This window comes from Numenius arquata, chromosome 13 (genome assembly GCF_964106895.1).
Source record: "Numenius arquata chromosome 13, bNumArq3.hap1.1, whole genome shotgun sequence".
NCBI lineage: Eukaryota > Metazoa > Chordata > Aves > Charadriiformes > Scolopacidae > Numenius > Numenius arquata.
Window position 1 is genome coordinate 6,616,923 of NC_133588.1, and position 13,563 is coordinate 6,630,485.

Below are 13,563 nucleotides of genomic sequence, written 5' to 3' on the forward strand. Positions count from 1 at the left end.
GGTACTCTGTTTTCTATTAGGATGCAGCTCTAAATTCTATTCCAGTGAAAGCAGTTCCCTTCATCGCCACTCAGCTCGGTGGCTTGGCCAAGCGCTGCTGTAATTGGATGTCTGGGAAACGTATGACAGTTCAACAGCAAGACAGAGCATGCACATTTTTAACAGCAAAATACATCACAAGGACTTTAAAATAAAATACATGCATCAAATAAAATTACATTTCAATTCTATTTAAAATCATTCAGAGACTAATCCAATGTTCATCTGAAATATACATTAATGACAAGAACATAAAAAGTTTTTGCAACAACCTTTGATGTTCCAAGGCATCCTATAGGCCTGTCCGGTCTTCCAGATAATCCCAATTTGTCATTGACTCCCAAGTGGAAGTAAGCCTGTGAGAAAGAACCACCAAAACTGAGGAAAACCCAGATAAAAGCCCTTCTTATGCTCCCACCAGGTCTCACGTTGTGTGAGCTGTGTGCATTCTGCCTTAATTAGAAAGCAAGATTCATAACGTGGTCATGTGGTCGTTATTTCTATTGGGTTTTTCCTTTTTTTTTTTTTTAAACATACTTCTATATAACAACTAGTAATTAAGAGAACGATTAGATTTGGTAAATTTACAGTTCAAAGACCAATTTTAATTGTTTTGATAACAGCCAGTATCTTTACAGCAGAGAAATAAAATACGTAACTGAAGCAAGAAACCCAAGACGCTGCTCCCCAGGGGTCGGCCCTTGCTCCCAGCGCAGGCAGGGCACCGCTGGCACACCCGTGCTCCGCTCCAGGTATGGTGTAACCGTTCCCCCTCCCCTCCTCCTAATAGTAATTTTAAGAGGATGAAGGATTTTTGCCTTACTCATGAAGGTGAAAATACAGTTACCACTGGTTTACATCAAAAAAGAGATGCCTTCATTGAGGGTAAGCAGGGGTGCGGGGCAGATGCGGATGCTGCCATTAGGACGCGTGGGTGCAGCTTGGGCAAAGCACCAGAGACCCGGCTCTGCAGAGTTTCAAAACTCAACTAAAACTTGTTGTTTCCTACATGAGGCCTTATTTTTACCTTCTTTCTTCTGTTATTTTTTTAATCCATATAATGTAAGTATTTTTAAAAGCTTCAAATAGCTCATTTAAATAATTTTTTGAGAGGATCATTTTTGAAAGGATCATTTGCATTTCTTGCCTGATCGGTTTTGCCTTCTGTAATGCTTTTCCAGTGTGGATACAAAGGTAAAAGAGTAATATAAGAACTCTCTTTAAAGACCTTTAGTCTAATTTTAGTAAAGGCCTGCAAAATTAGTGCATCAACAACACAAGCAAGAGGGAATCATCTCATTATTCATTGCTTGATTCTTATTTGAGTTAAATTATGTCTGCGTAGAATTACTTCAACTGATATAATTTTCTAAGACTTGCACACTAAAGAAATTATCTTCATTTATTACAGTGTATGAGAATAAAAACCTAAAAAAACAAACCCAAGCACGCTGTGAGCAAGACAGTATAAACGTATCAGTTAAACCAGACTGAAAGCTGTAATTTTTCCCTTACTTGGGCTGGTTTAGGTAAGGAACCCGCAATTGCTAAAACTTCAGAACATTCAGAATTCAGAACATTTTCCTAATCTTTCCGTAAGTCATAGGAAGATAACACAGAAACAAATGAAAACATTTGAACAAACATTACACTCAGTAGCTTTTTACTGCTGCAGCCTGGGGCCTTCCAGATATTGCCTGTGTTTCTGCATTAATACCAAGAACTCCTTAAAAAAGAAAATAAACAAAATACCTGCATCGCCTGTTCATCCAGAGTCAAGTGAGAGAAGAATTGAGGCATCAAAACACTAACAGCTTTAAATAACCCGTCTCAACATAACAAAACCAAAAGAATGCTGAGCCCCTTTGTGTAGTAAATAACAGAGAGGAGAGTGGCAGTAGACGTGATAATTCAACACTAAAAGGACCTTCATTTTGCTAGAACACAAAACATAAAATGTTTTCTTAACAAACCCAGAACTCCAGCAGTATTGCAATATTGTCTCCTTCCTTGAAGCCTCTTTCTTTAGCTTGAGGCCTCACGTTGTTCTACAGTCGGTTCCATCTTCTGACCCTGTTACAGTCAAACCCTCAGCTCAGGTTGAGCACTAGAGCATGGGAACAGAAGTCCCGTTTCACGGCGTGGGTAACTTGCAGCCCATATTCCATGTAGCCAAAGTGCTATATATAAAGTACTGAAAATGACTGAACAAAAAGAGGCCCTGGTGGTGCTAAGAGATGCTGACACGGTCTGGTACGGCCTGTAGGTGCCGTCCATCTTTGACTGCTGGCTTCACGTGGGGTTGACGGCTACCTGAACAGATGCATGATGATGCTGGCAGCATCAGCGAGGCTCAGGACAGGTCAGGGCCACAAGGACCAGCCTTGAAGCGAAAGGAGCTGGTACTCTGTTCGGAGGCTACTTGCCTGTACAGAAAAAGGAAAATCTGAAGCCTTCACAAGAGGCTGAAGGGGATCCTGAAGATGTCCTTCACGCCAGTAGTTTTTGACCATGGATTTTTATATGTGCTGAGTAAAGGGGTAAACCAAAAAGGGGTTAAACACCAAACTTTCTGGATATAGTCAACTCAAGGGACTTCTGAAAAAAACAGAGAAGACTGTATAATGCCTGTTAGAGGGGCTAAACTCTGAAATTATATGATGGTTTATGCCTACTGCCTTAATACATTTCTTTGACAATTGCTCATTTGCTTGATTCTCAATCAAGTTTCACTTAGTCTACTGTGCTATTATTATTATTATTAAAATTTCATTATTGAGTCATTATTCTTTGAAAGCGGCTCAGGTAATAAGCCTCAACAGATAATACAGAGCATCTGGGCTTCAGCGTTTCACTGAAAGCTCTAACGAGGCAGGTACCCGTGTCAGCGTATCTTCCAATTGAATTAGAATAACACGAAAAAGGTATGTAACAACCTTAAGGAATGTCCCGGTTTGAGGTAAAACAGAACCAACTTTCTGTTCAGTAATTTTGTATCTTAGTGAGGCCGCTTCTAATCTCTGAAATTAACGGCATGTTGTGGAGAAAGCTGTTCACTCTCAGAGTGATAAGCCCAATGTTTGTGCTCCGTGCCAAGGAACGGTGTGCAGAGAAGCTCTTCCTTGTACTTATTGCTGTAACAACCAAGGTCAGCTCATTTCGTTATTTCCCCCTTAGAGGGTCGGAAACAGAAAAGCCTAGAGGGGTCACACCTGTGGGGAGGAGGGGACAGGAGAGGTGACTCAAACCTGACCAACAGGGTATTCCATCTCACCTGCCCCACACTCAGTATAAAAGCTGAGGGATCAAAGGGTCAGCTCTCTTCCTTCAATGGCCGATGTCTGAAGAGGACCCTGTCTGTCCATCTGCCTTTGATCCCGATCCGTGTGTCCCTGACTGCAGACCTGGAATCCAGTTCCCATCCCTCACCGAGTCCAGCCTGGGATTTCCCCAGTGCCTGCCGGTGACGTGACTGTCATCCTGGGAGCTTGATACAGTTTTGTGTACGTTGTATCTATTTCATTATTTCCTTTTTAATTTTAATATTAATATTTCATTAGTTTAGTTCATTCTGAACTCATGAATCTCTTATCTCTCCCCCTTTTTCTCCTGGAGTGAGAAAGTGGGGCGAGAGCATCTGGCACCATCATAGGCCATTCGGCCTAAACCACAACAAGTCTAACAGCTTGATATAAATTCCTACAGTTAAAAAGGAAATTTATAGGTAGATACATAATTTTAAATGCAAATTTTCTTACTTTGACGAGTTCTTTTTGAGCCCATATCTGAATTGGTTCCACCTGCTGGGGGGTCTGAGTTTGGATTCCATACGTGTTCAGAAAAACTTGGAGGCTACAAATGAAATAGTGAGAAATTTAATGACAAATTACAGAAGAGCCTGAGTTTTAATTATTATCTTGGCAGCAGATACACAAATAGCTGTGTTATATTCTACACTTCCTTAAATACCTTTGGCAAAGTTAAGATGTCTATTGTTCACCTCTTCCCTAATATATACATTCTTAACAAAAATAAATACATACCGCTGACTTTCTGCTATCAGGGCCACGTGTACAACCAAGTCATTTTCTAAAGGACCCTAGAAAATAATGACAAAATATTTATTAGCATTTGCTAACTAAATCATTTGTTAGATATATTAAGAATAGGGACAGTGTCTATTTAAACAATTCTCGAGTCTGACAGCCATCGCTGTCTCCGTTGCTTTTCCTTACTGGGGGAACAAATGGAAAGAACCGCACAGGACTCAAACCTGTAACTCTCAGAACTGTGGGAAACCTGCCCTATCAATAGGACTTTGCACAGTGCATTTTGGAGAATTAATAATGAGTAGGTTTCTGGTAATAATTTCCACTGTTTGGTTTGTTGGTTTTTGGTTTTTTGGTTTGGTTGGGTTTTTTAATTTAAAAAAAAAAAGTAGGAAAAAAATTTTGCTTCATACAAAAATTTGGAATTTACACAATCGATACACTTTCTTTACACCTGATCTGACACAATGTTTTGATACACATTTTTGTAAAGAGGGAAATAACTTGGCTATTTGGATAACTGATGATATTCACTTTAAAATAACGAACCGATGATTTCAGCCCTTTACTCTGAAATATTTTGATCAGGCAGCTACTCTTTACAGTTATAGGAAAGATATATTATGTTTTACAGCAGATAACAGCATTTCCTTGCATTCTTTATAAAAGAGATACTTCACGTTTGAACCAAATACTAGTATTTTACATCAGGAAACCGTGCAAATAGGAATGAACTGGACATGTTGGGTGAATCATTGAGCTGACTCCCTGGGTCTCAAAAAGGCGATTCACCTCCTCTCTGTTCCCTGGCAGCAGGGATTAGTAGCTACAAACTGAGAGGTCGGAGTTATTCCTTGTTCATTTCTTCTCTGGCGTTCAATGACTGTAAAATCAACAAACCTAAAAGCCACATTCTCAGTCCTAAAATGCTTTTTGTCTCCAAAATGCCAGAACGTGCATGACAAAAGTTAAATACGTCTTCTACGGATTATATAGAAATACGGCGTTTTCTGTGAAGATAGAAGGACAGACATAGTATTTAGAACAAAAAGTTCAGGGTGGCCCTTGCTCGTTCAGGCGTCTGTGAGCCTTGATCTCAAGTCACATCTTTGGGATTTGCAGAAGAAATTCGTGATAACGTTTTCCCAAAGTCTACCAGCACTACACTTCTGCTAATAATGTTGGTGGTTTTGCCACATGAAATAAATTTGTGATGAAAGCACGTGCACTAAGAGGCAGATTAAGAAGATCAATTAACATTAAAAGGTTGTCCGCTTCAAAGTAAGTTTATCGTCCTATCAACTGCATTTACACAAACAGTAAGAAAACTCAAACCAATTCTCTACCGCAATCAGAGCATGGTTTAATAAAACAGAAAGCAAAGACCTCACCCCCCCGGAAATGAGAGACCCCCCCTCCAAGACTGTACATGGGGAGAGGCCTTCAAGTTAAGGCTCAACTTAATTATTACTTTATTAATGACACACTGAGTGGGACTGTGTAAGCACAGGCTGAAGCCACACATAAATCTGTGTATTCTGCATCTCCACTGGGTACGTCCTCCTGCGGTACCAGCGCTAATTAATGCCTCTCGTATGCAGATGGACCCAACGCTGCGAGTCATTTGTAGCAGCCGGGACGTGGTGGTTCTACCATGGGCCATAACTAAGCGAATGCTTCTGCAGCACAACTGGCACAACACAAAAGCTGTGTGAAAAACAGCTAGTATTGTGAAAAACTATGAAAAACTAAAACTACAACTATATTGTGGAAAACTATAATTGCTGTACAACTACAGGATTGCTGTAACATTAAACACAAAGTTACTTTCATTATCATTTAACATGTCCAGGCCTGGAAGATCACAAATAGTGCTCTAGAAAAACACAGATCAAAATAACAGCTGTAGTACTCATGCAAATGGATGTCGCTCTTTTCAGTAATGACCATGATATATTGCATTTGCTATACATTTAAAAAAAAAAAAAAAAGTGGAAAAGCATTAAATCCCTAAATAGTCCACTAATTGAATCGTGTTATTAAAAGTTCCATTTTAATGTGTTTGATTTCACGTTTGTCTAATAAGGCAAGCTGAGGTGTTGTTCACACAACATCAATCACCGTCTCCCCAAGACGCTGCAAGAGCCCCCCCACCCTCGGCTCACCCTTCTGCCTCGCGCTCTCACACTGAAGAGCGGGCAGAAGGGTCTGTTTCAACTCTATTCCGCATGCTGTGCAAGCGATAAACACACCCCGGTGTTTTCAGAAGACCAAGATAAAAGATCAGATTAGTCTTCTTCCTCTCAAAAAATAATAAAAAAAAAATCCTAGTTTTTAACAAGGTTCTAAACCGTTGGAGGCAGGATAAAGGGAAAAACCCCTGACTCCGTTCCTGGCGGGAGCAGAGGAAGCAGCTCAGTGTTGGTCTTTTGCTGCACTCTCCCCGGACAGATGCTCTCGCTGTCTGCCTCGCTGCACACGTTCCCAGGAAATCTCAGAACTCTCAAAAAACCCCATTCATCCTGAACACGTGAGAAAGCGGGCACAACAATCAAGAACACCGACCGAAGCGGTACCTACAGGGCTTTCCAAGCGTGCGGAGCGAGAGAAGGAAAACAGAAATAGGATGCAACAGAAGGAACTGTACCTAACCCAAATACTGCACCTCCCTGCTGCAGATCCACAGCGGAATTGTCACAGAACATCCGCTTCTGGAAGCGCCTGAATACTGCGGAACGGGGTCATGGGCACTGGTACCAACACACGGGGCTTTTAAATACCATATGGACACACACGTGCCTTAAACTCTTAAAATAACATTTTACAGGTTTAGAATTGTGTTAACTGCGGTAGAGAATTGCACTAAGAGAAATGAAAGCAAGAATATGCTTATAATTAACATTGCAAAACAAATCATCCAATATGATACATCTCTCTACACCATGGAAACTAGACACGCCCTAACCTGAAACCTCGCTTAGGTAGCAGAAAAAGTTAATGTATCTCAGTCAGCCTACACTTAGTAATTTTAGTTCCTTCTTTACATGTTATCTACTTCCCTGAAAATAAAAAAGAGAAGCAATCTCTCATTTTGACTATTATTCTCTTCCCAACATCATCAATGGGCATTAACCTTAATTTCCAGTGACATAAACGAAGTCCTCATAGATGATTACTAAGTCTACAAAGCAAAACATTTAAAAGAATAGTCATCACATGCAGTCAGAGAATTTAAGTAATTAATTGCAACCCTATACATATATATTTAAAGTTAACCCAGAATATGAATGTCTGTCTTTGACAATTTAGTATTATAATTTTTTTGTTAAATACAAAATTAAATATAAGACAACAATAAATCAGCTTTCATAAACGCCAGTAAAATACAAAACAAAACCAGAAGATCCCCAGCCCATTTCTCAAACGTTGTTACCACACAGGCCCTCTTATACATTTAATTCTCCCAAACCAGAATGCAACAACCAAAACCGTGTTATCATATAATCTCTCCTGGATACGGAGACGGTAAAGAGGAATAATAAGCTCTTCTAAGGAATGCAGTTCTCAAGCCCTCTCCCCACTGAAACAGATGCCCTTCATTATCTTCTTTCAATAAAGTAAAGGGAGTGCGGATGGTTCCGTTGTCTTTTTGACTCACGAACGGGATTTAACCTGGAACACAACTGACCATTCAGCATCACAAAGCAATTATTAGTGCGAAGGAGAAGCTCTCTGACCACCCTCGGACTTCACTCTGGTTTGCAACACAAACTGGCACAGAGAGCCCTGCCCCGGCGCCACCCTGGCGCTTCCCCCAGACGGAACATGCAGAGACCTCTTCCTGAAAGCGAAAAATAAGGTTTTTGGGGCATTAAATGAAGAGAGAAAACATTTCCTTTTAACTATAAACAGATGAAATGAATATTTTAGTATTAGCGGCCATTAAGTTTTTACTGCTCATTTGATTCCACAGTTTTCTACAGCAAATGAAAACCTGTTACGAGAGGACAGTTCCTAGGTTGAGCGATGCATTCACAGCTGTAGTTTACATATATATAGTTTTCATAGCAATTTTGCCTCTGTATGCCTATTTTACCTCACTCCCCTTTAACTCATTGGTTCTTCAAAACTGTAAGGTTGGAATATTTCAAACACTTTTCATTACTTGCTTAAATCTACACAATTACGTGGGCATCAGACATATCTTTGTAGTGGCAACAAAGCCACAAATAAGCTAAATTAACCACGTTTTTCAATGACAAGTGTTTATAAAGATTATAGTCGATGCCATCGAACTATGCCTACATGGAAAATGCATTTTTCTAAGAACTATTTCCTCAGCACGTGGCTTCAAATAAAAATTTAAAAAGCTTTTCTGGGTACGTCCCTTTTTTTGGTACAAAACTGTACCTCAACCAAATTGATATACACAGGCATCTGAAACAGTTACATATCCTTGTTTATTCCTTACAGGAATGAAATCTAATAAAAGTGGAAATACTTTTTTGTTCAATTTCATTGAACGGTTCTTTAAATATATAGAAAAAAGACAACATCATAAAGAGAAGAAACTGCTTTTCCTTTCTGAAGACATAATTAAGATGGGTTGTGTTCTCGTTTTGTATTTTATTTTTAGTCATTTTCCTAGCACTCTAAGGCAAATACTAAATACTGATTTTGCACAGATTAGCTTAATTAGATAAAATGGCATAATTCAGACAAACTGTTTAAGCAAATTTAAAATGGGGATTAAAAAAAAGTCAAGGTCAAGACTTTCAGCTGGAACTTGAATTTTGCCGACTTGAAGCTTTGCTGAGAAAGCCCCCCTCACTCACAGCGACACATCTCCGCACCTGCCTTTCACTCTTTAATCTTCCCTTCATGCTGACCAGTTTGAACTACCCTCTGTATCAACAAACATTTTGCCTTGACACTAATTTAACAGTAAACCCACCCAAAGCGCAGCAGCACCTGTTCCAGTACAAACCACCCCTGTGTCAGCGCTGCAGGGCACTGACCGTTCCGAGCACAGTTTCTGTGTTACTGCTCAAAGGCTACAACGGCAAAGGCCGGATGCCACAGCCATCCAGAATTCCCACTAATTCGGAAGTGCCACTCTCTCTTCTAACCCACCCTGAGAAGCCCATGCAGCATCCTGGAGAGTTTTGTCACTGATGGAGCAAAGAGCACGCAGAGTCATCTACAGCAAAGTACCACCACCCCCGGGGAGACCAGAGGTATAAGCAGACCTAGGCCACCCCAGGGCTTCTTTCTTTCTTCATTCATTTGAGGGAGCTGGGGGTGTTCAGCCTGGAGAAAAGAAGGCTGAGGGGAGACCTTCTCGCTCTCTACAACTCCCTGAAAGGAGGGTGTAGCCAGGGGGGGTCGGTCTCTTCTCCCAAGGAACAGGTGATGGGACAAGAGGAAACAGACTCAAGTTGCACCAGGGGAGATTTAGGATGGATATTAGGAAAAATTTTTACACTGAAAGGGTTATCAAGCCTTGGAATGGGCTGCCCAGGGAAGTGGTTGAGGCACCACCCCTGGAGGTGTTCAAAAGACGGGTTGACATAGTGCTTAGAGACATGGTTTAGTGATGAGTTTTACCAGAGTTAGGTTGATGGTTGGACTAGATGATCTTACACGTCCCTTCCAACCTAGACAATTCTATGGTTCTATGATTTACCATTCCACCTACAGGCCACTGAGCAACAGACAATCCACCTCACAACCTCTTGCATATAAAAGGACACGCACAACTACAGGAATTGCTGAACATATTGATCTAAGTCAGGTTTCTATAGAGATATTTTGGTTCAAGGGGAAAAAAATAAGTGATCTTATCCTCTTTTGACTGGTAGCTTTCAAATATACCATCAGGCCTGTTCATCAGAATACACTAAGGATCACCCAGGGAAGGTCTTCTCTTTCTCTCCGGACAACAACAAAAACATTACTGATCCCAAATATGGAACATTTCTGCCAAAGTTTTAGCAAATTTAAGCAGCTAAAGACAGCCTTTAAAGGGAAAGGTTAACAAGCACCAGCTCCAGCAAGTTGTCCTAGAAGAACACAATTGGTCTTTCAAATAATTCTAGTGTAGACAACTGCTGAGTGCTGAAGGGACAGGAGGACTGTATAAGCGCTTGAGAATGACAGACCATCTAGGCTGATGCCCCTTTAACAGTGACAAAGCTGCTTTATTTTTTTCGTTGTTTGCAGATGAAGCAAAGTATCAAAATCTAACTTTTTAAGTGATTTTCAATTCTCTCAACACTGTTGAGCTTTCAGAGTCCCTGTTGTATTGTGGAATTTTATCAAGTAACTGCATTTTACTAAATAAGTTCTTCATTGACCCACAAAGTGACCCCTGGGGAGTAAGTTATGAGAAAATAAATTATTGTTGCATTATTTATTATCTCTTTTGGGGAGTTCTCAGGGCAGAGGCTATTTGTCTCTGAAGACCCCAAAAAATAGTAAAAATGCGTTTCTACTAAAACATTTCCTGATGAGTCACGCAGCATCTTTAGAAGAAACCATCAACTTCTTCAAAGTGTTCATCTGTGGCATATTAAAAGTTATTGGTTTCAAGAATCAAAGAATAAAAAATGTGGACGGGGTGCATGCAACACTGACTCAATACAAGCCTCTTCCAACGGCACTCCCTAACGGGCACGCGCGGTGGGCAGCTCCCCATTTCTGCAGCATTCACAATCCCATGGTGTAAGAACAAAGAAAGAAACTGGGAACAAGTGAAGTCACTGAGCTTTCGTTGTCCCCTATGAACGTGGCAAAGTGCTGCACTGTGAACAACACAGGTCTCGTTCTGAATGAGCCAACACCCGGGCACTTGGATTACCTTGGTTACAGGAAACAGTAAGAAACAGAGGTTTTAAGCACCATTTGGATGGAACAAGAAAAACCTTCTTCGCTTCTGATCTCGGAATAAATCTTAAGATAAATTATTTGTATTTTATACTTCAATAACAGATTCACAATGCTGAACAAGGAACTTGCCAAATACGTATTCCTTATACCAAGAAATAAAAAGGCTGAAAACCATCTCTTAGCTACACATTTCCGTACACACAGTTCTTCCTTATTTAATAAAAGAAGTCCGTGTCCCCCCCCCCCAGGCCGTGTTTCTGTCTTGTTATCCTCTCTACTGCAGATTTGAATTATGATGTTTCAAGCATTCCCCATCCCTGGGCTCTCATTCCTGCTGTAAGCCGAATACAGGAGCACAGGTACATACCGTGCACACCAACAAAGAACCTCATCCGTGTAGCTCTTAGAAGCTCTAAATACAAAAAAAATACTAATAAAACTGAAGTGGTAATTAACTTGAAGGAATAAAATACCACAGGCTCATTCTTGCCTTCTTGACATATCTTATAACTCAACGAACCACACCTGTCTATTAGCAGCTCTTTAAACATACATTTTACATATCATTTTGATTGCACCATGTAATTTGAAGGCAAACGTGCACCACAGCCCCGAAACTGTGGATGTTATAGTCCTCCTCTTGAAAGCAATCCTTCATCAAGTAAGAAAATGTACATACATTTAATATTTTCCTAGCATTTTAGCTGTAATATTAGAAGACTGTATATAACACGTAGATGACATTTTTTCAGTAAAAATACTTTAATACTAAGCTTCTGCTTACCTGATTTGAAAATCTCATGCTAACGTTCCGCTGATCTTGGGGAGGTATGTAACGTCCGATAGGGTCCATATCTTTAGGACTCACTAATTTGTCAGCTGAAAGTAAACAATAATAAAAACACAGAATGACTTGAGTAATTTCTGCAGCTTTTGTGAAGGAGGCAAACCTATTTTATGTGGTCGGTTCTGCTGACATTGATCTTTGGTACAGATCGATGATTTACAGATCAAAATGACATTCTGCAAAACTGTATTAACTTTACAACGAATGCCTCAAGCATCATTCTTGCCATAGCTAATTATAATACTGTAGTATATAAAAATAATCCTTTATTTTTTCACAGAGATTTGTTAAAAGAATATATGCAGACAACAGACTCCACAAGTCACATAAAAAGCCCTCAATCCACAACCGTGCAATTATTCTAGAGCTTCAACTAGAAACTCAATGGTTACCATCAAAAATTATTGAGCTTTGAGGAAAAGCAGCCAGCCTCTATCTCAAGGCAATCACACCGCTACAATCCTGAAATGGGCAAGGGATATCCAAGATATCTCTCAATACGATATCTCAAGAAGAAATTGTAAAAAAACCCTGATTAAATACATTTGAAACCTAGCAATTTCTACATGGATTTTTTTTTACATGGAACAAAACAACCCCAACACTAAAACTCCATTATTTTAACTTTCTCTTGAAAACAATTTAAGTAGTCCAAGAAAAGTATACTACTAAAAAGTTTCAAAAAATGCCCTGCATAAAGGTTCACAATCCACTGTGAACTATTATGCCCTTCAAATAAGCATTCTCCCATCAAAATCTCATTTTGACGTGAAACCATCCAATCTTTATTTAATATCTGCTACAGAGAGTGTCGCAGTGCGTTTTCATTTCTCCTATATACAAGTCAACAATTTTGTGCACATTCTTAAAAAGCTCTAACACTAGGAAATCAGCTGTTAATCTAAAAAAGAAATAACTCGTGACTCCAGTAGCTTAATTCAACTACAACAGAGAACCAACGCTGTCTTGGCAAGAAAAATATTTCTTAATTTCAGGACGGGTGGTTATGTTAAAAACCAAAACCAAAAAGCAAAGCTAGATTATGAAAAATTACCACAATTTATTAATACCCTGACACATGAGCTAGCAAAATACATTTTAAGGAAAATAGTCATCTAAGCTCCAGTCCACCCAGTCAGACTTTTCATGCTGGCTAAAGTTACTTAAATTATTTGTAGTGATGTCGATGCTATCAAATTGATTAACCAAATGTTTCCAAGATCAATGGACTCTGCCTCATAGTTCTTAAAAGCAAGAGCAGTTTCTAAGGCTATGTGTTCTATTTCCACTTTTACATTGATTTACATTGCTCAGTAATTAAAATATATAGTCAGAATAATTTCATATTTAAACCAACTATACCAATAGACTAACATATAATTTAAGCTGACTTTCAATATTTACAGTTTTATTTAGAAGAGGAATCTCCGTGAATATTCATCACTGATACCACAAATACAAGCGTATCGGAACGCAGAGTTTTCTTTGTTAGCTCATTATTTGCATCAGCAACAACTGACAATATTTAATCCATTCAGTCTATACTCTAAAAAATATTGCTAAAAACTCTTTACTTAGTTCCAGGCAGCAGTGAATCCACAGAAGAAGATACAAAAATGATAAGGAAAAGAACAGGAAAGCTAAGAGTGCTACTAAACGAAAGCCTAAACCGAGTGAATTTTCAGTTGCACACAAGAGGTAAATACCTGGCATTCCTCTCCCGTGCTCTAAAAGGGGTCC

The 13,563-nt window shown here is 39.5% G+C and overlaps 1 protein-coding gene across 4 annotated transcripts in view; it reads right to left on the reverse strand.

Moving 5' to 3' along the window:
• The window catches only part of PHKB (phosphorylase kinase regulatory subunit beta), a 79,546-nt gene that overhangs the window by 21,732 nt on the left and 44,251 nt on the right, over window positions 1–13,563 (reverse strand). For all 4 annotated transcript variants that reach the window (XM_074158164.1, XM_074158165.1, XM_074158167.1 and 1 more), the window contains 4 exons: window positions 11,761–11,855; window positions 4,083–4,138; window positions 3,798–3,891; window positions 312–395 (listed from right to left, as the gene is read on the reverse strand). In XM_074158164.1, coding sequence (XP_074014265.1) covers window positions 312–395; window positions 3,798–3,891; window positions 4,083–4,138; window positions 11,761–11,855 — 329 coding nt within the window. The remainder of the gene's footprint in view (window positions 1–311; window positions 396–3,797; window positions 3,892–4,082; window positions 4,139–11,760; window positions 11,856–13,563) is intronic.